The sequence below is a fragment of the Lactuca saligna genome, chromosome 9 (genome assembly GCF_052625555.1).
Source record: "Lactuca saligna cultivar CGN05327 chromosome 9, ASM5262555v1, whole genome shotgun sequence".
In the NCBI taxonomy this organism is placed as follows: domain Eukaryota; kingdom Viridiplantae; phylum Streptophyta; class Magnoliopsida; order Asterales; family Asteraceae; genus Lactuca; species Lactuca saligna.
In genome coordinates this window covers 180,475,901-180,498,218 of record NC_136425.1, presented here as the reverse complement: position 1 = coordinate 180,498,218, position 22,318 = coordinate 180,475,901, and the positions used below count along the sequence as shown (strand labels likewise).

At 33.6% G+C, this 22,318-nt stretch overlaps 2 protein-coding genes and 1 long non-coding RNA gene across 3 annotated transcripts; 1 reads left to right on the top strand and 2 right to left on the bottom strand.

Moving 5' to 3' along the window:
• The first annotated feature begins 1,781 nt into the window (after positions 1 to 1,781).
• Positions 1,782 to 3,760, top strand: LOC145018617 (transcriptional regulator of RNA polII, SAGA, subunit). Its single transcript, XM_078976490.1, has 2 exons — positions 1,782 to 1,969; positions 2,532 to 3,760. The coding sequence occupies exon 2, from the start codon at positions 2,546 to 2,548 to the stop codon at positions 3,515 to 3,517; it is 972 nt and encodes a 323-aa protein (XP_078832616.1). The 5' UTR covers positions 1,782 to 1,969; positions 2,532 to 2,545; the 3' UTR covers positions 3,518 to 3,760.
• Positions 3,761 to 4,439: 679 nt separating this feature from the next.
• LOC145017219 (uncharacterized) lies at positions 4,440 to 7,986 on the bottom strand. Its single transcript, XR_013666426.1, has 4 exons — positions 6,656 to 7,986; positions 6,094 to 6,212; positions 5,129 to 5,456; positions 4,440 to 4,933 (listed from the first exon to the last, which is right to left on the bottom strand). It is a non-coding gene; the product is annotated as an uncharacterized LOC145017219 (long non-coding RNA).
• A 1,262-nt stretch (positions 7,987 to 9,248) lies between these two features.
• On the bottom strand, positions 9,249 to 11,153 carry LOC145014197 (uncharacterized). Its single transcript, XM_078972565.1, has 4 exons — positions 10,640 to 11,153; positions 10,047 to 10,275; positions 9,822 to 9,946; positions 9,249 to 9,720 (listed from the first exon to the last, which is right to left on the bottom strand). Exons 1-4 carry the CDS (start codon positions 10,982 to 10,984, stop codon positions 9,637 to 9,639), a joined length of 783 nt encoding a protein of 260 aa, XP_078828691.1. The 5' UTR covers positions 10,985 to 11,153; the 3' UTR covers positions 9,249 to 9,636.
• Positions 11,154 to 22,318: the final 11,165 nt, after the last annotated feature.

The following is a 22,318-nucleotide window of genomic DNA, read 5'->3' as shown; positions in this document are numbered from 1 at the left end:
AATTTTTATTTGATGCTTTTGTAATGTTTTTTATCTCGGTTTCAAGTAAAATGATAAATGACTATTTCTTTTATCATAATATATTTGATTTGTGTAATTTTGATCGATAATTATTTGGAACACAAACCAAAAAGTTACAAAAATCTAAAATAAAAACAAGAATTGCAAAAGAAAAGTTTACTCTAACTTTAATTAAAAGAATTATTTATCCCAATTATGAATTATGTTTATAATTATGTTTATGTTGTTATACCACAAGATGCCAATACATATAATAAAGAGAAGGTGAAAGGACACTATGGTCATTGTACCTAGATAAGGAGGTTAAACGATGGGTTTATCAACCATAATCTTGGTTATAAATACGAAAGTTGGGGATATATAAATCACTTTATGCATTTCGACCAAGTCACACCAGAAAGACAATATTCACACACATACAAGTGAGAACTTCGTTTTTAATGAAACTGAACCAACTTTCATGATTATTGATCAACACATCGAGGATCGAGGACCAGAGCCGACTCTATCTTTTGCGACACTAAACAATGACTTAGGGTCTCCAAGGCCCCCAAATTTTAAAGCTTATTCACTAATTGTAGTCTAGAAAATTGAGAATCGATCATTTGATTGTTACGCATATCTAACTTGATGCCACAATAAACAATCAAAACGGCAATTCAATTTCCACAAAAACTCATCTATTCTAGTTCTTCCTCCTTCTCGTTGGCTTCTCTTCATGTCCTCCAATTTCTATTCTAGTCTGAAACGCGAAAACGCAACCAATGGTATTAGCCAATGATGATTTGATTCAGTGATTCTCGATCAGTCGATTTCAAATCAGGGGTGGCATTGCAAGACTTCAACCGACGAACTGAAAGTCTGAAACAATATGTGCTTCGAATTTCCATTATCTGATATTCTGATTATCTTCTAGTTCTAGTTTTGAGTTTTCGATGTTTTCCATTATCTATTTATCTCATCATCCGTGGTTGTGGATTTGTTGTAGATTAAGAATCTAATAAGTGTTATTGACTTATTTCTTGATCCTAATATTGAGTGATATCATTATCTATTTATTTCAAAGACTCAAGGTAGATTAACAATCTCAAAAGTTTTTATGATTTCCATTATCTTCTATTATCAAGCAACAAGTATTTCTAATCCATAATCCATTAATTTACTTCCAATTTGTTGTTTGTCCATTTGTAGTTGTCTTGGTGATTGTTATTATTTATCACATAACCAATAATCATGTTTAAAAGGAAAGGCCAAAGAGCCCTAACTTTTTGGTTCGCTTAGAGTTCTAGATTAAATTGTCCCTACCAAGACAATGATATACTATGATTTGAGATTCTGTGGATTTATGATTTGTTTGATACAGATAAATCTTTAGAAGTTTTTGTTTAAATTTGAGGTTCTATTGAATATATGGCTCTTTATAAATTAACGTAACTAAAAGTTTTATGACACACAAAAACAAAAACAAGAAAAATGAACAAAAGAAATTCAGTGATTTCATTTACGATTAAATTGTCAGTACAGTGGGTGTAATAATTTGGAACAGAATTATATGTATGATGATTAATACATTATTTATTCTATCCTAATTGTACATCATAACAAATAAAATAGCTAGTTAGTGTCAAAACAATGAGGAAAATAGTATATAGACGTTAAGGGTTGATATTGCAATCCATGTTAAGTTAGGGGGTTATTTATGAAGTTACTCAATATATCGTCAAGCGGGTCGTCTCTTTGTTCTTGCATAAGTAGCGATTTACATTAACGTTTTCACGAAAGGGTTTTCCAATTCCTAAATCCAAATTCTAGGGTTTCAATCCTACTCAAAAATCGAACTTACGATCGCAAGATAAACCCAAATTGACCCGTCGATTCGAACGAAACCATCGAAGAACCTCGGAGCAACAATTCAATTGCTGAAATCAGCAAGCGCGATTCAATTCAGGTCGATTCTCTCTCATCCGATTGCTATTTTTGTTGCTGAATTATTTAACTAAAGTGTCACACTAGATCGCAATCACTTCGATATTTCAACGACTTGTTCGCATTTAACAAATACTATCGAGTTCTTCTAAGTTCTGGTTTTCGTTATCGATCAATTTTTACACACATTGAGAATTTCATTATAGCATTGAAAAGCTTCGATTGTTACAAGTAGTTTCTTAATTTTATTTCCACAGTTGAAAGGATACTCGATATAGCTGGAATGCATTAGTTCAAATTCGTATCGAGATTTTCTAAGTGGCAAATTAACATTCTTTACCCTCATAAATCGTTAAATTAGGGATAGCAATCTGAAACTCTGTTATATGATTACATAAATATCTTGGTTATCAGCCTCTTTGTAGAGTTTACTTTCTTGAAATAATGAAACAAACATATGCCCCTTTTTGGATTGCGAAGCATTTCCTTTACTTTAAACCCAAAATTCATATGATCCTGCATTGATTTCCATTACAATAATAACAAGCAGCTTACATTGAGAATCAAAATTTTGTGGATTTTAGGTATTCAAGACTAAATGGGTGCGAATCAGTATACACGAATCGATACATTAGAGCTGAAAGCTCTTTTCCATAAAAAACTCGGACAACAAAGAGCCGATAAATACTTCATTCTACTCTACAAATACCTCAATTGCCAGCTTGCAAAGAACAACTTCCTCAAATTCTTGATCCTAACAATCGGTAGAGAAAATCTCCCTCTTCACAACCGATTAATCACTTCAATCGTAAAAAACGCCACTCTATCCAAAACCCCACCACCAACATTCAAAAAGTTCACAAAATCCCTAAATGTCAAGATTGCGAGGGGACAAAGGAACAGTCTGCAGTCATATGTTCCTTCGTCCCCTCGCAAGAGCCGGTCCCCACGGGACCGGAAGTTAAAAGACCGTTTTAGCCCTCTCGGGCCAAACGGTAAATCTGATTTCCACCAAAGTCCAACCGAACTTCATTCTCTCGGTAGCCGACCGCCAATTGAGGTTTTATCGGTTGAAGACGGCGAAGAGGTTGTTTCCGGAAGCCCAGGGATTCAGAGTAGAAGCCCAGTCACAGCTCCTCTGGGTATTTCATTAAGCAAAACCCGAAAGAGCTTGTACCGGGCTTCTGTCCATGGGCCTGCGAACGCTTCGCGGGCCCATATGTGTCAGAACAATTTTGAATTGCCCGATAGTCGATACTTGAGGGGGTGTTTGCGGCAAAAGTTGGAAGTTGAAGGGCTAAGTGTTTCCGAAGATTGTGCGAATTTGTTAAATGTTGGTTTGGATGCTTATTTGAAAAGATTGATCGAGCCTTGTATCAGTCAAGCCCGGTCAAGGCTCGGTCAATCTCAATCTCAAAGTCAAAGTCAAATTGCCCCTGTTTTAAATGGGCCGAGGGTAGTTTCGTCTGTTTTGGATCTTAGTGTTGCGATGGAGTGTGATCCACGTAGACTTGGAGTTGACTGGTCAACGCAAATGGAGAAATTACGGTTTAGTACTTTTGAAGAATAAAATTAGATTTTGTGATTCTTTGTGGTAGAATTTTGATTCTTGGAGGTGTATGCTTCTTGATAACTTGTCTCTGAATTGTTTATGGGGGCTTTCAAGTTTCAATGAGTTCACCAGCATCTTTATTAATTAGCTGTTTAGTGTTGTATAGCGTATGGGGATATACCTCCAAGTTTGCGTATATTCTCTCTAGTTCACTTCTAATGCTTTATCTTGAAAAAAAAAAAAAGAAGGGCATTTACGTCATTTCCCCACTATTGTTTACATGCCAAAACTAACCAATGTTTACATGTTTACTTACTACCAAGTGTTTCATTAGTGACTTAATTCGCAAATTAGTAAAAGCATTAAAGCAAGCTTTGTTTGTTCAAGGTGCATTTATCCCAAAACAGAAAATATAATTTTGTTTAAAAAAAACAAATAACTATACATTGAACAAATAAATAACTATGCATATTCATGTATCGTAAGTAATTAAAAAAATAAATAAATATATTTATGATACTAGGACTTTATAAATTTTGTTTTTATAAAACATATTGATGTCCATAAATAACAAAAATAACAATCGTTTTGGGTCATAACTTTTACAACTTAAACGAATCACAATTGGTGAACATCAAACACCAGTATCAAACGTGCATGTTTGTGTACATGACTTGCACTAATTAATTCTATAATTTTTTTTTTTTTTTTACATATGACCAACAATTAACACAATCTTAATGCAAACCTTACCATTGTATTTAAGCCAAAGTTTATGTGATTCTGAACATAAAATTATAGCAGATATTTTACATTGATAACCAAAATTTACTTTTACCCCTTTAAGTATATAACTATCTAATTCCTATCACTCTTTTACATGACTATACATATGGTATCGTACATGGTAAATATGAAAAAGAAAATGTGGAGATATCAATGATCAACAAAAATTACAACAAATCCATCTATATATATATGGGTGATACATAAGAGAACATATTGCAATATAATTCAGTCCCAATCCAAACTATATGTGTTTAAACTCAATGCAAGCCCTTTAAGTGACTCAAAATCGAAAATATTTAAATAAAGTTCTATCGAAATCCTTGGGGTGTTGGTTTTAAATTCATATACTTGTACCTTCATCCAACCATCATTCCTTTGCTGTGGAAGTCCTTTCTTTTGATAAAACTTTCCTATACTAACTAGGGATTCAGGACTAAGTAAATAGATAACAGGAGGCTCGAACCAAGAATGGTTTTCTTGTAATTTGTAAACAAGGTAAGTTGCATATGGTTTTCTTGTTGCTTGATGCAAACTCTCTTCTCCCCACAAGATTATTTGTTTATAATCACTTGGCAATTTTGGTTCCCATTATGTTTCCTCATTTTCATCCTCATCCTTATCCTCATCCTCTGATAATAATTCATCCTGCACAATTAAATTAAAACATATACGTTAGACTTAATTTTATCAACTTGAAGAAAACTCTTAAGATTTGTGGTATTTTTTTCCCAAAAAATGGTTTTTTTACCTTGAAATTTTGTTGCAATCGAATAATTTTCAAGAATATTTGAGACACTAAAGAAAACATAAACATAATGAAACCGGTATTTTTCAACTTACTTACTTAAGGGGCACAAACTCAGTGCCTTCTACTTCAATCCCATATGCGCAATCAAACTCAATTTTAAGGTCAATATTACTCGTGTTGTTGATAAACTAATACAATTCAGCCATCAACCATCCATCTTCTCTCTCATGAGATACAAACAAAATCCAATAGTTTGTCTCACTAGGGGACTTGTACTTGATGCCTAAATGGTCCAACCTTTTGCGTTTATCATTCATAAACACAAGGTTTACTTTGTATGTGATATTTGGTGACAAAAATTGTGTTATTGTATGCGCGTTGAATTTGACATATAAATCTCTCCAGTTGCACACTTCAAATCTGCATGAAAATGCGGTATTAATATAAATCATAGGTATTGTGAGAATGTAAAAACAATAACAAGGCGTTGGATGAAAAAATTCTTTCATTTGACGTTTCGGAATTCTTCGTATATTTCCATTACTAGTTGAGAGTCTCATATATTACATGAGTTTATTTAAGAAAAAATAAACAAACATAAAGATCTAACAATTTAGAAAATTTAAATTTATAGAAAAAAAAAGTAAATTATTAATTATAAAATTGAAGTGCTTATTTATGTTTTAAATTTAAACTAATAATTTAAATAAATAAATAACTAAAATAATTGGATTAAATTTAGAAATTATAAGGAAAATTGCATTAATAAATTGGATATATATTAATTATATTTAAATATTATATGAAATTTAATAAAATGAAAAAAAAAAAAAAAAAAAAAAAAAAAAACCTACAAAATGATACATGAATATAATTTAATCTAAATTTAACACATAATGATATACGACATAATACATAAGAGAATGACAAGTAGCAAGATTATTTTTATTTATTAGAAATGATGATATTTGATATTCTTATATTATCCTATATATAATACTGATCATGATAGAGTTTAAAAAAATTTAGAAGCTAAATTAAAAGGAGGACAACTAACCTTGACTTAATTTCATCATCATATGCAACATAATCATGAGGTTGTTTAGTCGATGTAGGAATGAAACATTCTGCTAATATCATTTCACAATGTTCCTCTTTCTCATTTAAGGAGAACTACTGTCCATATAAAAAGGTCAAATCGTATGAGTAGAGATTTGGTGAACCATGATTTTCTTTGTTTTTTCACGTTAGATGATTGTGGTTATTTTATAAATAGAAATCTATGATAGCTTGTTGACTTTGATGTTTGCTATGGTTTCCCAATACGGTGTAGTAGAAATTTTTCAATGTATATATACTTAATAAGCTTTATTTTATTTTTTATCAAAAGAAATTCCTCTATTATACATTAATATTTTATGAATCTCACAATTTATTATTCATAAACGGAATATATACCAAATGGCTTCTAACCCAAGGTATCTGATATTGTCCTCCTCTTTGAAGTTGATGGTTCAAATATAGATAGAAATAAGGAGTAGTTTAAGAGTATGAGTAGGTTAAATTTGTCATTCAAAATAAATAAATAAATGAATAATATAAAAACAAGAGCTAATTACCGTGTTGCCATTTATATTCCTTTTCGTTGGCCATAGACGACTTAACAAGCTCCTTAAACTCCTCTGGATTAGAAATCCCCTGCTGAAACTGAAGCGCAAGCTCAAGTTTTTCCACCACCTGAGACATCTTTGACCTTTTTGAACAAGATCTAAGCAAACATTGATACATGATTTCTGAAAATATTTCCTGTGACCTCATATTCATATCTTGCTTCAGATGAGGAAATATAATGTCATCTAGTTTATTCTCTTTGTTGCTTTTTTTCCACCTTGGCACAAATACCTAACACTGCTCTTTTGTAATTTGTTTATAGCATACTGTCCCACACAACACTTCAAACAATACCACCTCAAAAGAGTACACATCCGACTCTTTTGTTAGGATGCCTGTCTCGACATACATCGGATCTACGTAAATAGGGGTACCAACTACATTGGTTGCAAGAAAGGATTGTGATTGATTGGCGGGACCTATTTTTGAGAGTCCCATATCTGAAACTTTAGTGTTCCAATTCCCATCTAATAGAATGTTGGCACTCTTGATATCCCTATGGATGACTCTTTGTTGTGTCCCATGAGGATCATGAAGGTGGGATAACCCCATTGCAGCGCCAAGACATATCTTGAGACGTTGCATCCACATGAGAGTCATGCTACTCAAATGGCAATCAAGGCGTCCATTACTGACATACTTGAATATAAGGATCTTTTCGTCATCCTCATCGCAAAATCCCAAAAGAGATATTATATTAGTATGTGTAGTGGTAAAGCATTAATATCTCTTTCAAGAACTCGAAGTTTCCCTGCTAGGAGCTTTTACTCCGACGCTTCAAAGCAACCGTGGTTTCCCCTTTAGAATCGGAGAGTACGCCTAAGTACACCTTCCCAAATGCACCTTCTCCAATAACTTTGTTGTCATCAAAGTTTCCCATGATTAACTTTATCCGTTTCAAGTTAAAGTGTTTAAGATGTTGAACCTGCCCCAAAAAGGCCTCATCCATGATTTGTGAAATCAAAGATATTGTAAGATGGTTGACTTTAAATTGTTGAAGCTAGATCTTTGAAAGGGGATGCTGTTAAATAACCTCAAAAGTAGAGTATATACAGGAGAGCCATAAGAGAATTTGGACATACCATATTCCTACCCACTCCTTTTACTTATCACTTTTATGCTCTTTTATTTTACTTATCATTCTTATTTTTATTTACTTATAATTTTTATGCTTTTTGAATTCCTTTCTTTATAAACAATTTATAATTTATAATTTACACCCTTTTTTAAAATTTACATAAAAGTTACTGGTTTCACCCGGCGTTCTTCTAATATATGTTTAAATATTTATCATGTCAATATATCAAGTTAATTATTAAAAGTACATAACAAAAAAAATATGTATTAATTTAAATAAAATTACATCATTAATAGATCATGTCAAATACATTTGAAATGATACCTATATTGGATATTATTGTTTTTTTAATTGATCTCTATCGTTATTACAAAATAATGTTCATTCCAACTTAAAAATTTTAAATATATCTTTTTAACATTCTTACTTATATAAAAATTTTAGTCGTAGAAATGAAACATGTACCAAAAAAGATAAGAGAGGATTCGTTTTACATATACATATATATTTGGAGGATATTTAATTTCTGATACATTTGCTTACATTTTTTTTTACTTCAAATACAAATTCTAAGTATATCTTGGTCAATGGATGTTGGACATTTCTTAAGATTAAATTTGATAATTAGAATAAAGTATTACCTCGTTGCTCTTATGACTTTATTTTTTGCTCAATTATTTGTTGGAAGATAGCAATATATAAAATATAAAATTTAATTTAAAAAAAAACTAGCTAGATTATTTATTTAGACTAAGTCAATTAACACCTCCTATTTCAGTTGTAGTTTCTTATTTCAATTTGGACTTTACTAATTACTACCCACCACCAACATCCGATGTAATGTTTCCTTATTACACTATATATATAATTAGAAAATTATGAAACTAAATGTCGTAATACACCCAAAAATATATCAGCATTTGTATAATATGGCAAAAGTTGAGACTTTTCATCATTCACTTTCAGATCATCAGAGAAGTAGTAGACGTCTTTTATTTATTTTTTTTTTTTTTTGTCTAGTCATCATCCAAATCATGACTCATTGACATAAGAAACTACCTTATAGATAAGTATTTTGAAAAAAAATAAAATAATGAACCATAGAATCATAGAAGAATCATAAAGGAATAAAGTATGTTGTCATTTCTTGCAATTTGACTAATGACTTTAGTTGTATATTGTGTATAACAGAGTTTTTAGATATGTATAAAAATGAAAATAGAATGCTATAAAAATAAATAAATGTAAATACGTTGCTATTTGGTTATAGCATTATGGTTACAGACCTGATGTCAAAGTCCACTTGTGTTTAGAGGCTTGTGCGGCATTAAGAAGTATTTAGAGGCCACCTGTGTTATCCACTCCCTGGCGTTAGTAATATTAGTAATTGCAAGTTTTTTTAGCTTTAAAAAAAAAAAAAAAAGAATCATGACTTAATTGTAAATTAAGTTAGAATAGGGATGTAAACCGGTCCGGAACTAAAATTCTACTTGGGAAATTATATAAATCGAGAATCAGACCGAATACTACTAAACACTTCCGGTTTGGTTCGGTTCTATTATCGGCTCTTCTCTTCGGCCGATAAATTAAAAAAACAAAATAAAATAACTATTGCTTTCGATCAAAATGTTCACAACTTAGATAATGGAAAGTCACCAAAAGCCATATCTATATATATATATATATATACAAATTTGTTATGTTCTTGACAAAACAGGGCTTGAAGACACTTGTCCCTGTTTGTAAGATGTTAAAATGACCAAATTGGGAATGAGATCATTAATGCTATATACTAAATTGTAAACAATTTGTATAAATCTGACTTGTAACTTGACTGAATACATGTCTTTATCAGTTGGCGCCCGCTTTTGCTAAGCTGGCCATATATGTGATGTAAATCGTCCATACATATGCAAACGAGTTGCTCACCAGTGGCTGCATTGTTAAAACCAATATGGAAATTTAAAACAAATAAATACCTATATAATTTTTTTTTTTTTTTAAATGTGATAATAGTATTATGATATGATTTTTACCTGCAAATGAACGGGGGCAAATCTGAAGGTGATAAAATCACAAACCGGCCAATATAACACATTATTGATCATTGTTGGCAACATGTCTCGTTTCAATCGCGCCACAATTTCTTTGCCTTTTTCACCTGAGAGATGTGATATGTTGTAGTCTACCCTTTCTCTTTTTGGAAAATAAATTTGAAGGTGTTATTGAAAAACAAGATAAAGGGTGATTAAAAAAAGTACCTTGCAGAGCTGCATTGACAGAGAAGAAAGTGGCAGTCATTATAGGTCCATAGATCGCTTGTCCCATGAAAATCTTTTTAAACGTTGTGAAAAGGTCTTGTTTTGGTAGAACTTTTGAAACAAAGTTGAACCAGAAATGTAGTGATGGACCTAATATCATCATACCATATCCAGCCATACGAAAAGTCCTTATCACATCATAAGCCTCTGAAGAAGACCTTGTCATTGTCTGAAAATTAATATTATACCAGAGATGAGAAACTACAAACAAATATGAAATACCCCTCTAATTCGGCTTGGAATGTTGCAATTAACATCGGACATCTTTAATTTAAGTTGCAGAATTCATGTGATACCCAAAAGCTCAATCTAGAACTATTTCTTGATTTTTCTGGACCTTGAATTCTAAATATATATGACTCTAACAATCTATACATGTATCTTTGATTCCTTTCAGGAATAAGTCATATTAATCAGTGAAGAGAGAATGAACTTTTTGGACACAACCAAATGAGAAAATATCATCAAATGCAATTGGAAAATCAAATCATTATCAAATTCAATAAGTCACACATTAAATTAAAGTGAAGTACCTGAGATGTAAAATCGGCAGCAGTGTAAATGAGGGCAGATGTGATGCTTTTAGTAAGTATAGGTCGTGTTTTAATCATGCCCAAATACCATCCGATTGCTGCACTATTCGTAATAGAACCCAATAGCGTTCTACCATTGGTCTTATTACTGATACTACGAACCGGAACAGAAAATTCCAAATCTTTGGTTTTCCGACCAGGAAATCGGGAATAAAAAGCTTTGGAAAGTTGGGGTTCTCGTCGGACATGGCTTCTGTGAATCGGAACACCGATTGAATCGGAAACATAGTGGCTTCTCCATATGGTTTGAACCTTGTTGCCATTTCTTAGGACGCTGGTGTTCATTTTGTGAGGGAAATGAGGCTATGTGAAATAGGGTTTGATTTTCAGGGGAAGGGAAGGGAAGAGAAGAAACGGCCTTTTATGGCTTCCGGGAGAAAGGGGAAGGAGACATGTGTTTCGCTGGCGTCTGCAAATTGTGTCTTACTCGCGCCGTCGCGTGTACAATTGATTATGATTTTTGTTAATGGTCCTTCTTCTCGTGGGGTAGTTTGTAATTGGTTCGTACTTATAATTTCTATTTTTAGGTTTTGTTTCGGTTTAAAAATAGCTATAATAACCTACTATTTTATTTTTTAGTTGCTTATTTCTTTTATTTTTATAAAAAGGAACAGGACATTTTATATTGTCATCAAAACCTAAATAGAAGAGGACGCATATGTCTCAACGATCTATCATGCCTCTCTCCACTATGTCTCTCTCTCTAACTAACTTGAAAGCATACGAAACCGGTAAGACTATGAGTCGATCTCCTCCGCCACCACCAATACGCACCCTTAAGGCACACTTGCTATCCCTATCGTTGGTATCCTCTGGTCTCCATCTAGTTCCAATCAGTACACTGTTGGAACCTAAAAGTGAACCTTAGCAATCCTAAGTCCAAATTCCAAAGTACTTGCATTCAGGGGTAAACAATGGAGAAGTGGTCCGGAATCTGTCCGGACCAAGGAAGAAGCCGAAGTGAAGACGAAGCCATTCTGGAATGGATGCTGATCCGGAACAACTTAATTTTGTCTTATTGTATTTATTATATTTGTCTTTGTATTGATGTAACGTTTCATAGGATTTAGTCTTTTGTTGTATTTGGACAATCAGAATGTCAGGATTATCTCTATTGTCCCAGTCCTATGTAAACACTCCGGTTAATTCACTGTAACATTCTCTCCTATTTATAGGAGCTTTTCAATGCAAAGTAAACGACAGATTATTCACTCAACTTTTGGTTTTTACTTAGTTATTTCAAACATCTTTCAAAACCTTCTTCTTGTTTATCATTTATTAGCTTTATTTTGATCATTTATTTTCATTCTTCATTTAATGGTTTGATTATTTGTTAAACATATTATCTAAGACTTGACTGGTCTTTCCAGACTTGACTTGAACATTTATTAGCAAGCAAACATTGATCTTAAGAATTCACTATAGGTTTGAGTTCTCAAACCTTGTCCCTGCGCAATAGATCTTTCTTGCTCTCTCATACACCTACCACCCTAACTTCTTGGTGAATTACAATGCATTCAACCCTTTCAGGGGTGGATACAAGAATTAATAGTAGGTGTTGCCGGATTTTTTTTTCCGTTCAAATATAATATAAAACCGAAAAATCATCCTTTACATCTACTAAAAAAAACGATCGATTACATAAAAAGTTAACAACATAACAACTATTTATTACAATTTGAATTTGCCATCTTCGTGCAGACATCTTTTGAAAGCGCTCAACTTTCGCAAGTGTTTTGGTCTCAACATTGCAAAGCAATGCGTCGTGCAAAAAGTCATCGCCAATTTTGTTGCGCAAGTCGGTCTTCAAGAGTTTCATCTTCGAAAAATATATTTTTACACTTGCGGTCGCTACAGGTAATATCAAAACCAACTTTAGAAGCTTATAAATCAAAGGATAAGACCGATGTTTCCCTATAATAACCATCAAACAATAAAGGTCTGTAATTCCTTTCAAGCTAGTGAAGCGCTCATCTTTGATGCAAGAGTGATAAAATATCTCAAGTTGTCCTTCAAGGTCTATCATATCTGAATCATCAAATTCATACTTGTATAACTTAGCCAACTTTAACAACTTTGATTTGTCAAATTATGCAAATGAATCACAAGAGCCCAAAGCATCATGTAAGTTGCATATCCACCACCGCGTTGAAGATGTTAACCTTAAAATGAAATCTATTAGTCTTTGTAGTCTTACGTTTTCTCGCACTAACATACAACTCTTCCATATCCAAAGTATCAGTATTGTGTGTTTGACACAAAGAGGATACCTTTGGCAAAATGTTAGCAAACCCCGTGTTTCTAGAAGATTGCAATACCTCCATTATCTCTCTAACCATCGAATTCGAAGCCACTTCTAACCATCGAATTCGAAGCCACTCCGCAAACAAGTGTTGAAATGTAAACCCCATCATGTATCTCTCACTCGAACAAGTGTAGTCTCTTGATTTAACCCTCATCTGGTTTCAAGTTCACCACTACACAAGCTTTTTTGCACCCTTTGTCTTGCTTGTTCCCATAGTAAGTCTTTTCTTTTACACGAGGCACAAACAAATTAACCACCACTGAAATTTGCTCCAAAAAAAATACTAAAACCAGCATGTTTCTTTGCTACTGCCACAACTAATCGAAGTTAGTATGCAAAACAATGTACATAAAAACATGTGTCATCCTCTTGTATATATATAACAAATTAAATCAAACTAAAATAACAAAAAGGTAAAGAACAAATTATTTGACTAAAACTTAATGTAACGACCCAATTTTCAAGGCCAAAAATTTCATTTTTGAATTAACGCATTTAATAAACATTTTACCAAAACATTGTCAGTAAAACATCCATTACAAAATCATAATGTTGTATTTCACACCATAACATCATAAGTATGGAAAATCAGAGTACAGTCCCAAAAACTTCTTGCGAAAACATATGTGTGTGTGATGCGCTGCTACACTGCTGACTCTTTCCCCTTCGACGAAGAGGTACCTGAAACCAAAACCAAAACTGTAAGCACAAAGCTTAGTGAGTTCCCCCATCATACCACATACCATACAATATTGTCGGTATCTTTCAACCGGTAACCTTCATCGATATCTTTAAACCGGTGACCATCATCGATAGCTTTCAACCGGTAATCAACATCGGTATTTTTCAACCGGTAACTGGGGACTATTTCACCCTCTACTACTAGCATACAATCAACATATATAAGCATACAGTCAGGCATATCCGGGTACTGACCTACCCTTGGGTCTTAAGGACCAATGTCAGGGAAACTAATCCCTACCATACACATAACATACCATCTAGGTAAACCTCATAACCATCACATAACTAGACCAAGATAATTATCACAAAGACCATTATCTTCTAAATACCCATTATTGGTGGGCCGGCATTATGGCCTTAGACCCACCCCTACTGGAAGGTAACTCACCTCGATGTCATGCAGTGTATAAACTATCCTCGACGCACAAGTCGACTCCCTACGACTCCTCGATCCCTACAAGAGAACCTTCAAGTCAACACATATCACATACAACCCTAAATAGGGTTAGTCCAAGTTCAGTCAAAGTCAACATTCAGTTGACCTGACTCGCCGAGTTGGCCTCGTCGAGTCTAGCAAAAACTCGACGGGTTCTCCTTCAATCATAACATCAGGACCATCTTCATCCGACTCGCCGAGTTCCTTCTTGAACTCATCGAGTTCATCTCCAACTTAAGAACTTGTCCAGTCTATGACTCGCCGAGTTATATGAACAACTCGTCGAGTCCATCTTCAAAGATTGGGAGATTGCTATGGACTCGCTGAGTTTGCTCATACCACTTGTCGAGTCCCATGGCTTCCAGGTCCCTTTTCGCGTCTAAACCTATAAAGGACTTCCTTCCTAACACTTACCCATTCACAGAACGAGTTTGGTGCACAATGGTCACCGACTCGTCGAGTGCCAAGAACAACTCGCCGAGTCCAACCTTGACCAATTCCATATAGTTGATTTAAATAAGGTCTAACACACCAAAACCATAGATTTGGCCTCCTAATGTCCATTTTATACGTAAAGTTCCAAACTTGATGCACATGCATGGGGTTTTTAGCTTAAAAATCCATATAAAGTGTCCTACAATGTGCATGGGGTTCTCATGGCCCTAAATTTGGCACCTTTATGCCATGAGACCCCTCTTAAGGCCCAAATCTAAAGTCAAAACTCACTCAACACTTCCAAATCCGAAAAATGACTTAGAAATCCATAGAGATCCCTAGTTAAAGATGAATAAACACGTAGATGAGTCAAGACAGGGGCATTATACCTTGAAACTGTTGAAAATGAAGTAAGAACTCTGGATCTACAAGCCCCAACTTGATTTCCAAGCTCCTTTCTTCCTTCCAAGCTTTACAATCCACACAAGAACACCAAAATGACCTTAACTCACACACAAACAACTAGGGTACGGTATGAAGCTTTCAAGAGAATGTTAGGGACAAAGGAGGCTGAGTTAAGTTGTTTATATAGGGTGCAAACCCTTAGATTTATGGTTTCACTTATCCAACACCTACTCGCCGAGTCAGTCTCCCGACTCGTCGAGTCGGTCACTTAAAATGTCCGCAGTCACGTCCCTACTCGACGAGTTTATCCTCCAACTCATCGAGTCCTAGAGAAAAACATATCAGGTGTTACACTCAACTTATTACTTGTAAATACTTCAATTATAGCATTTTTGAGTGTCAAAGATGATGTATCATTCACATGCACAACGCCAATGAATCCTTCCTTCACAAAGCCAAGACTATCGACATATAGCAAAACAATAGTTATTTGTTCATTTTTTTTCAAAACATCGCTAGATTCATCAACCAATAAAGCAAATACATCTTGATCAATCTAGTGGCAAATACTCCAAAGTACTTCTTATGTAAAACATTGCACAAGTTTTTTTTTTTTTTTTTTTTTTTTTTTTTTTTTTTTTTTGAATTTTACGGAAAATCAGTTGACTATTTTTAAGAGTATTTTCTGATTAGTATGCCGACCACCCTTACTTCTCGGCGAATTACAACACATTCAACCCCTTAACCCTTCCATGATGAAAAAATATCTTGATCATTTATTTTTCTTAAATACTTACCCGATGCTTCCGCTACGGTTCTTCCTAGACAATTTTCAGATCATAGCCCAATCATTCTTACCACCAAGCAGGTGGACTTTGGGCCAAAACCATTCAACTTATTTAATTTGTGGTTGGCAAAGGAAGGTTTTGAAGGGGTAGTCAAGAAGGCATGGTCTGGATTTCGTGGGTATGGAGGGGCTGATGCTTTCTTAGCAGCTAAGCTAAGATATCTTAAAAAGAATATAAAGAAATGGAGAGAGGCTAAATATACAAGAGAATATGGTGAGATACAAGAAACAAAGAAGAAAATGGATGAAATATATGCCTTGGCGGAAACAAGAGACCTGATGCCTCATGAATTAGGAATAAGAACTATTTGGTCACATAAAAGTTGTTGAATGTAAAAAATTAGCAGCCATGGATTTAAAATAAAGGTCCAGGATAAAATGGATTGTGGATGGGGATGAGAACTCTTCATTCTTCCATGGATATGTGAACAACAGATTCCGCAAGAACCAAATACAGGGAATAACAATTGATGGTTTGTGGATTACTAATCCATCCCAAATAAAAACGGAGATTCATTCCTTTCTTGCAAAAAATTCAAAGAGAGATGGAGATCTAGACCAAAACTAATTAATCACAGATTTAAAAAGATGCCCCAAGAAACTTGAGATATGTTGGAGGTGGAGATTAGGGTGGAGGAGATTAAAGTGGTGGTCAGCTCCTGTAGCAGTGAGAAGGCATTGGGGCCCGACAGTTTTACGTTCAAGTTTTTTAAAATGTATTGGGACATGGTAAAAGACAACATTGTGGAGTTTGTAAAATATTTTGAAAGATGGGGAAAATTTTCAAATGGATGCAACTCTTCGTTTATATCCTTGGCATCAAAGGTGAAAGACCCATTAACCCTTAAAGATTACCGACCAATAAATCTCATAGGAGCCTAATACAAAATAATAGCAAAGATCCTTGCTAATCGGATGAGGGCACACATTGGTGGGGTATTAATGAAGATCAATCAGCTTTCTAAGAAGGTCGCAACATATTGGAGGGTCCTCTCATTGTAAATGAGTTAGTTTCTTGGACTCAAAAAAATGGAAGAAAAATGTTACTATTTAAAACTGACTTGAATAAAGCCTTTGATTCGGTCAACTGGGAGTACTTGGATTCAATTATGATGCATATGAATTTTGGTGAAAATGGAGGAGATGGATAGTGGGATGTCTAGAATCATCTAAAGCTTCTGTACTGGTGAATGGCTCCCCCACAAAGGAGTTTGGTATGTCAAAAGGTGTTCGACAAGGAGACCCGATGTCCCCATTCCCATTCATAATAGCTATGGAAGGACTACACGTCATGATGAGCTCGGCTGTGGAACGGGGATTATTTGAGGGGATGAAAATTCCATACTCTAACGTTAATATTTCTCATTTGTTTTACGCAGATGACACATTGTTTATAGGTCATTGGTCACAAAGAAATATCGCTAATCTAGCAAGAATACTAAGATGCTTTCATGTGGTATCTGGATTAAAGGTAAACTTCAATACATCACGTGTTTATAGTATTGGAGGAGAACCCAATGAGGTAAGTGAGTGGGCCACCCCACTTAGATGTGAACCATTATCCCTCCCTTTCACGTATTTAGGCGTACCCGTGGGAGACAATATGAACATAAAAAATGCATGTAATCCAATAATCGACAAATTTAAGTCAAAATTGTTGGCTTGGAAGTTAAAAACACTAAGCTTTAGAGGTCGGATAACTTTATCAAAACCAGTATTGGGAAACCTTCCCATGTACTATCTATCTTTGTTTGTTGCAACAATTGGAGTAATTCAAGAACTGGAGAAAATCCAACGACAGTTTATTTGGGGAGGGACGTAAAACAAGTCAAGTATACATTGGGTTTCATGGGAAAAAATCACAGCCCCAAAACAGGTGGGAGGTATGGGTTTGGGTTCTCTTAGAACCTTGAATTTGGCTCTATTATCGAAGTGGCTATGGAGACTCAAGGTGGACTCGGCACACCTATGGTCCCACATAGTCACGGCCATACATAAACTTGGGAATAATCTTAATTATTGCTTTGCAAAGGCGTCCTCAAGTGGTGTTTGGTCGAATATTGCTAAATCATTTAAGGCAATACGGAAATTAGGCTTGACGACACGAGAAGTAATGAAGATGGCGAACTCAAATGTCAGATGGATATCTGATTTTGAAGAAGATGGGGAATTATCTGTAGCACTATTAAGAACAAGGCTCGATCGGGCATCCCACCTAATACCCAATGGTGATGGTGATTTCCATTGGTCTAACGCGGTTCCAAAAAAGGTTGCGTGTTTTGTTGGATAATTATGGGACCACTTCATAAATATGTACGATATATTATTAAATCCAATTATTATGGTAAAAATATAAATTGTTGATGGACCGATTTATAGAATATTAACTTGCCTTGTGGGTTGAGTTTCCGGTTTGACTCAAGATCTTCTAAATCCCTAATATCTCTCACGTTCGGTTATATCTCCATCTATATAAATACATGATGAGAAGCAGATTTAATATATACAAAAATACTTACAAGAAAATCGTTTTAGGGTTTGCTGTGAAATTTAGAGAGGGTTCTTGAGATCAACTGGGAAACCCAACCCTAGTTCTTCAAATCCGAAGATCATAATGAATCAGGTATGTAATCGTTCTTTAATTTTCAAGTTTTCTTTTAATCAGATTCGAGATTAAAGATCCAATGTTTATGCTTCTGCGTTTTATGTTTTGGTTATCAAAATAGCCAACAATTGGTATCAGAACTTACTTGAATCTGTTACTAGAAAATTTTGATTGGATTATAAACCATTAAAATTGTGGGATATTTTTAAATCTGTTAACATTTGATCTATAACATACTTGTATACGTAACTTTGTCTTCTTGTTCTTTTCGGTCACTTTTTTCTTGCTTGAAAGGAAGATGGTACCGATTATGATGCTTAAGTGTTACGATGTAGAATGATATAAAATACAAGCCAAGGTTTAATTGACTGCTTTACTTGTGGATGTCCAGTAATAATATCAAAGCTTTATTGTTTTAATTGATTAAAAGATTTTATAATTATTAAAGTCTAATAAAGAAATCAAAGATAACAGTGACCATGAGGGGTTTTATCATGTATCTAAACTTTTAGATACATACGGTATATTTAAAGAATATATGTATATATAATTTGTGGACTATAAATTTTTTCTTTTGGATTAATATATTGTTTAATATTATTTTGTATATTTTTGATTCGCTTAAACCTTTTGACTAGTATGGATCCCGTGTCTTTTCCAACTTTTAGTAAAACTGCAGACATTAGGGTAAGTAGAGCATCCTTTGCTATTTACAATTTGGTTTTATTTTTGAATTATTAATTTTTGTGGCTACATACAATTGTGTATGCTAGCGTGACTTTGTTCCGGATTTTAAGCAGCAAATGTTCACAAGTTGACATGTGTGTAAGAATTAACCTTACAATGAACTAGCATTTTTTTTACCATAAATTTATATATTTAAATTATAAAATTATGGTATGAATAAGTTTTTAAAATTACGGTGTATGAAATTGCTAGCTATTTTAATATGTTCAACTTGTATGGTTAATTTTGGTATGTAATATTTAATTATTGCAAGTTTAATCTTATGAGTAAATATTTAAATTATGGTGCGATTAAATATTTAAAATTATTGAAAAAAGTTGTACAAAAACATGAGATAGCGTTTATGGAAATTTATAAACATGTTTTTGGTTAGTGATAAATTTCATTTATGACATATTATTTATTTTAAGGGTAAATTAATTGACACAATATATCGCCAAAGTGATCTCTTTTGTGAAAATTAATTTACAAAGAACTTAAATTTTATGGTTTGTGTTTATTAATACGGATATTAATCAACCCAAAGGTAGGTTAATATTTGGCCGGATAAACACATGTTTGATGATAAATATGTGAAAAATTTTAGGTTACATGTCATTAATTAGTCAATCCAAAGAGGGGCTTGTTAATTGACATGATATATTGTCAATTCTTATTATCAAAATTTATAATTTATGTGTTTATTAATGTGGGTATTAGCCGACCCAAAGGTAGACTGATATTTGGCCGAATAAACATATATGTGGTGATAAACATGTGACGATTTTTTTGGTTCCATGTGATTAATAAGTCAATCTAAAGTGGGGTTTGTTAATTGACATGCTTTATTGTCAATATTTATCTCTAAAATAAGATTATCTCTTGCAAGTTAGTATTACTGTCCAAATACTTGATATTAATGTTGTGTTGATACCTTATAAAGATATCATAAATTGAATTTACTGATTACGGTTTATGGATTAATAAGAATAAAAATAGATTTACTCATATTTGAATTATGGTATTATATCTGCTAACATTGATCACATTTATGATTCATGTAATCAATGAGATTAACTTTAAGGAACGGATTGAGGGTATTATGTTAGTTCTCAATTGCATGGATATTAACCTTGCATTTTGGATAGAGCAACATTCTTTGAGGATGTTGAGTTTGGGGGAGAAACAAGGTTAAAACATTATCTTTAAGGAGGAATTAATCTTGATTCCTATTATTGCTTTCGATAGTATGTAAATTATGGAAAAGTGATCGACAATGTTATTCGATCTCCTATTCAGAATACACAAACTCAACAACCTCAACTTTGGATATCCTATTTGTGGTACCCCATTTTTCATCAATTTTTTTTTTATCTCTTTTGGTTTTGAGGTAAATACAATAGATGATTTTGTGTATCTCAGATTAAGTGGGAGTAAATTTATCTTTTTGGTTTTGGGTAGATATCTATACAACTCAAGTTTGGATCATAAGAAAGCAACCAAATGGATTTGAGATATCTACATATAACAAAAGTCTATATGCACAACTATAGGAAATTTAGATGTTTCGGAGATCATTTTTATTAAGAATTTGATTTTATTTGGTGCCAAAATGGTTACCAGATCCATATCAGAATACTTTTACATTTTAGCACGATAAACCATTTAATGGAATAGACTTTGGTAGCTTCTTCCATAATGACAACATAATTTGTAGCATGGAATATGGTTGCGGAAATTTGTCACACGGCTACACATTATTGGTATTGAAAGACCACTAAAGTTGTGCTAATAAGTCAGCAATGTTATATTCCAACAACAAAAGTTCTATTAAGTTAAAGCATATTGACATCAAGTTTCCTTCTGTTAACATAATAGTGCAAAATGGAAATATATATAGCACATATGAACAAACTCCATGAAAGCGGATCCGCTCATAAAGGGATTACCTTCCTAGGTCTTTCATGAGCATACTACATACGTTGGTGTGATATTTGGTTTTAGTGGGAGTTTTATGGTGCTTTATGTTTTGTTTAAGATTAATTATGTTTTTCTGTACAGAATTAAAAATTCAGTTAACTCCATTATTAGTTACACTTATTTGAAGTTTGATCTCACTTCAATCTAAAGAGGAACTCGTTGGAAATCTATTTAGATTTTAAAACACATCATGTTTAATCTATGTCGTTAGTTATATATGTATATGTGACCATTGATAGGTTTAGTTACGTAAATTGTAACGAAGGCCGCTTTGATCATATACTATTATGATTAGTGGACGAGATTGTTTAAGGGTACCAATGTTATAATAACATTCATTAAAGCGCTTATACAACTATACGTACATTTATATATTCGTGGTCCAGTGGGAGATTGTTGGATAATTATGGGACCACTTCATAAATATGTACGATATATTATTAAATCCAATTATTATGGTAAAAATATAAATTGTTGATGGATCGATTTATAGAATATTAATTTACCTTGTGGGTTGAGTTCCCGGTTTGACTCAAGATCTCCTAAATCCCTAATATCTCTCACATTCGGTTATATCTCCATCTATATAAATACGTGATGAGAAGCAGATTTAATATATACGGAAATACATACAAGAAAATCGTGTTAGGGTTTGCTGTGGGATTTAGAGAGGGTTCTTGAGATCAACTGGAAAACCCAATCCTAGTTCTTCAGATCCGAAGATCATAATGAATCAGGTATGTAATCGTTCTTTAATTTTCAAGTTTTCTTTTAATCAGATTCGAGATTAAAGATCCAATGTTTATGCTTCCGCGTTTTATGTTTTGGTTATCAAAATAGCCAACATGTTACGTATGGAGGGAAAAACAAAACTGAATCCCATAAATGGTTGCGCTAATCAAAAGAGGGGTTCCAGTTAAAGCCATTACTTGTGATGTGTGCCAAGTAAATGATGAAACAGCGGATCACTTGCTTATAGAGTACCCGTTTGCGAAAGAAGTGTGGTCAACGGTGGAACAATGGTGTTGTATATCGAATTCCATCCTGGAGTGTACTAGAGTCCAGGAGGTGCTTGCGAAGGACAGAAGATGGGGAAACTACCCGAAGGAAAAGAAAGTTGCCGAAGCTATAAAATA

Excerpts from the sequence above, each read along its gene's own strand:
- LOC145018617 (XM_078976490.1), top strand. The coding sequence starts at position 2,546 with ATGGGTGCGAATCAGTATACACGAATCGATACATTAGAGCTGAAAGCT.
- LOC145014197 (XM_078972565.1), bottom strand. The coding sequence starts at position 10,984 with ATGAACACCAGCGTCCTAAGAAATGGCAACAAGGTTCAAACCATATGG. Across the intron at positions 10,276-10,639 it reads CTGCCGATTTTACATCTCAG|ACAATGACAAGGTCTTCTTC; the intron begins GTACTTCACTTT and ends ATTAATTTTCAG. Across the intron at positions 9,721-9,821 it reads TTGCCCCCGTTCATTTGCAG|CCACTGGTGAGCAACTCGTT; the intron begins GTAAAAATCATA and ends TTAACAATGCAG.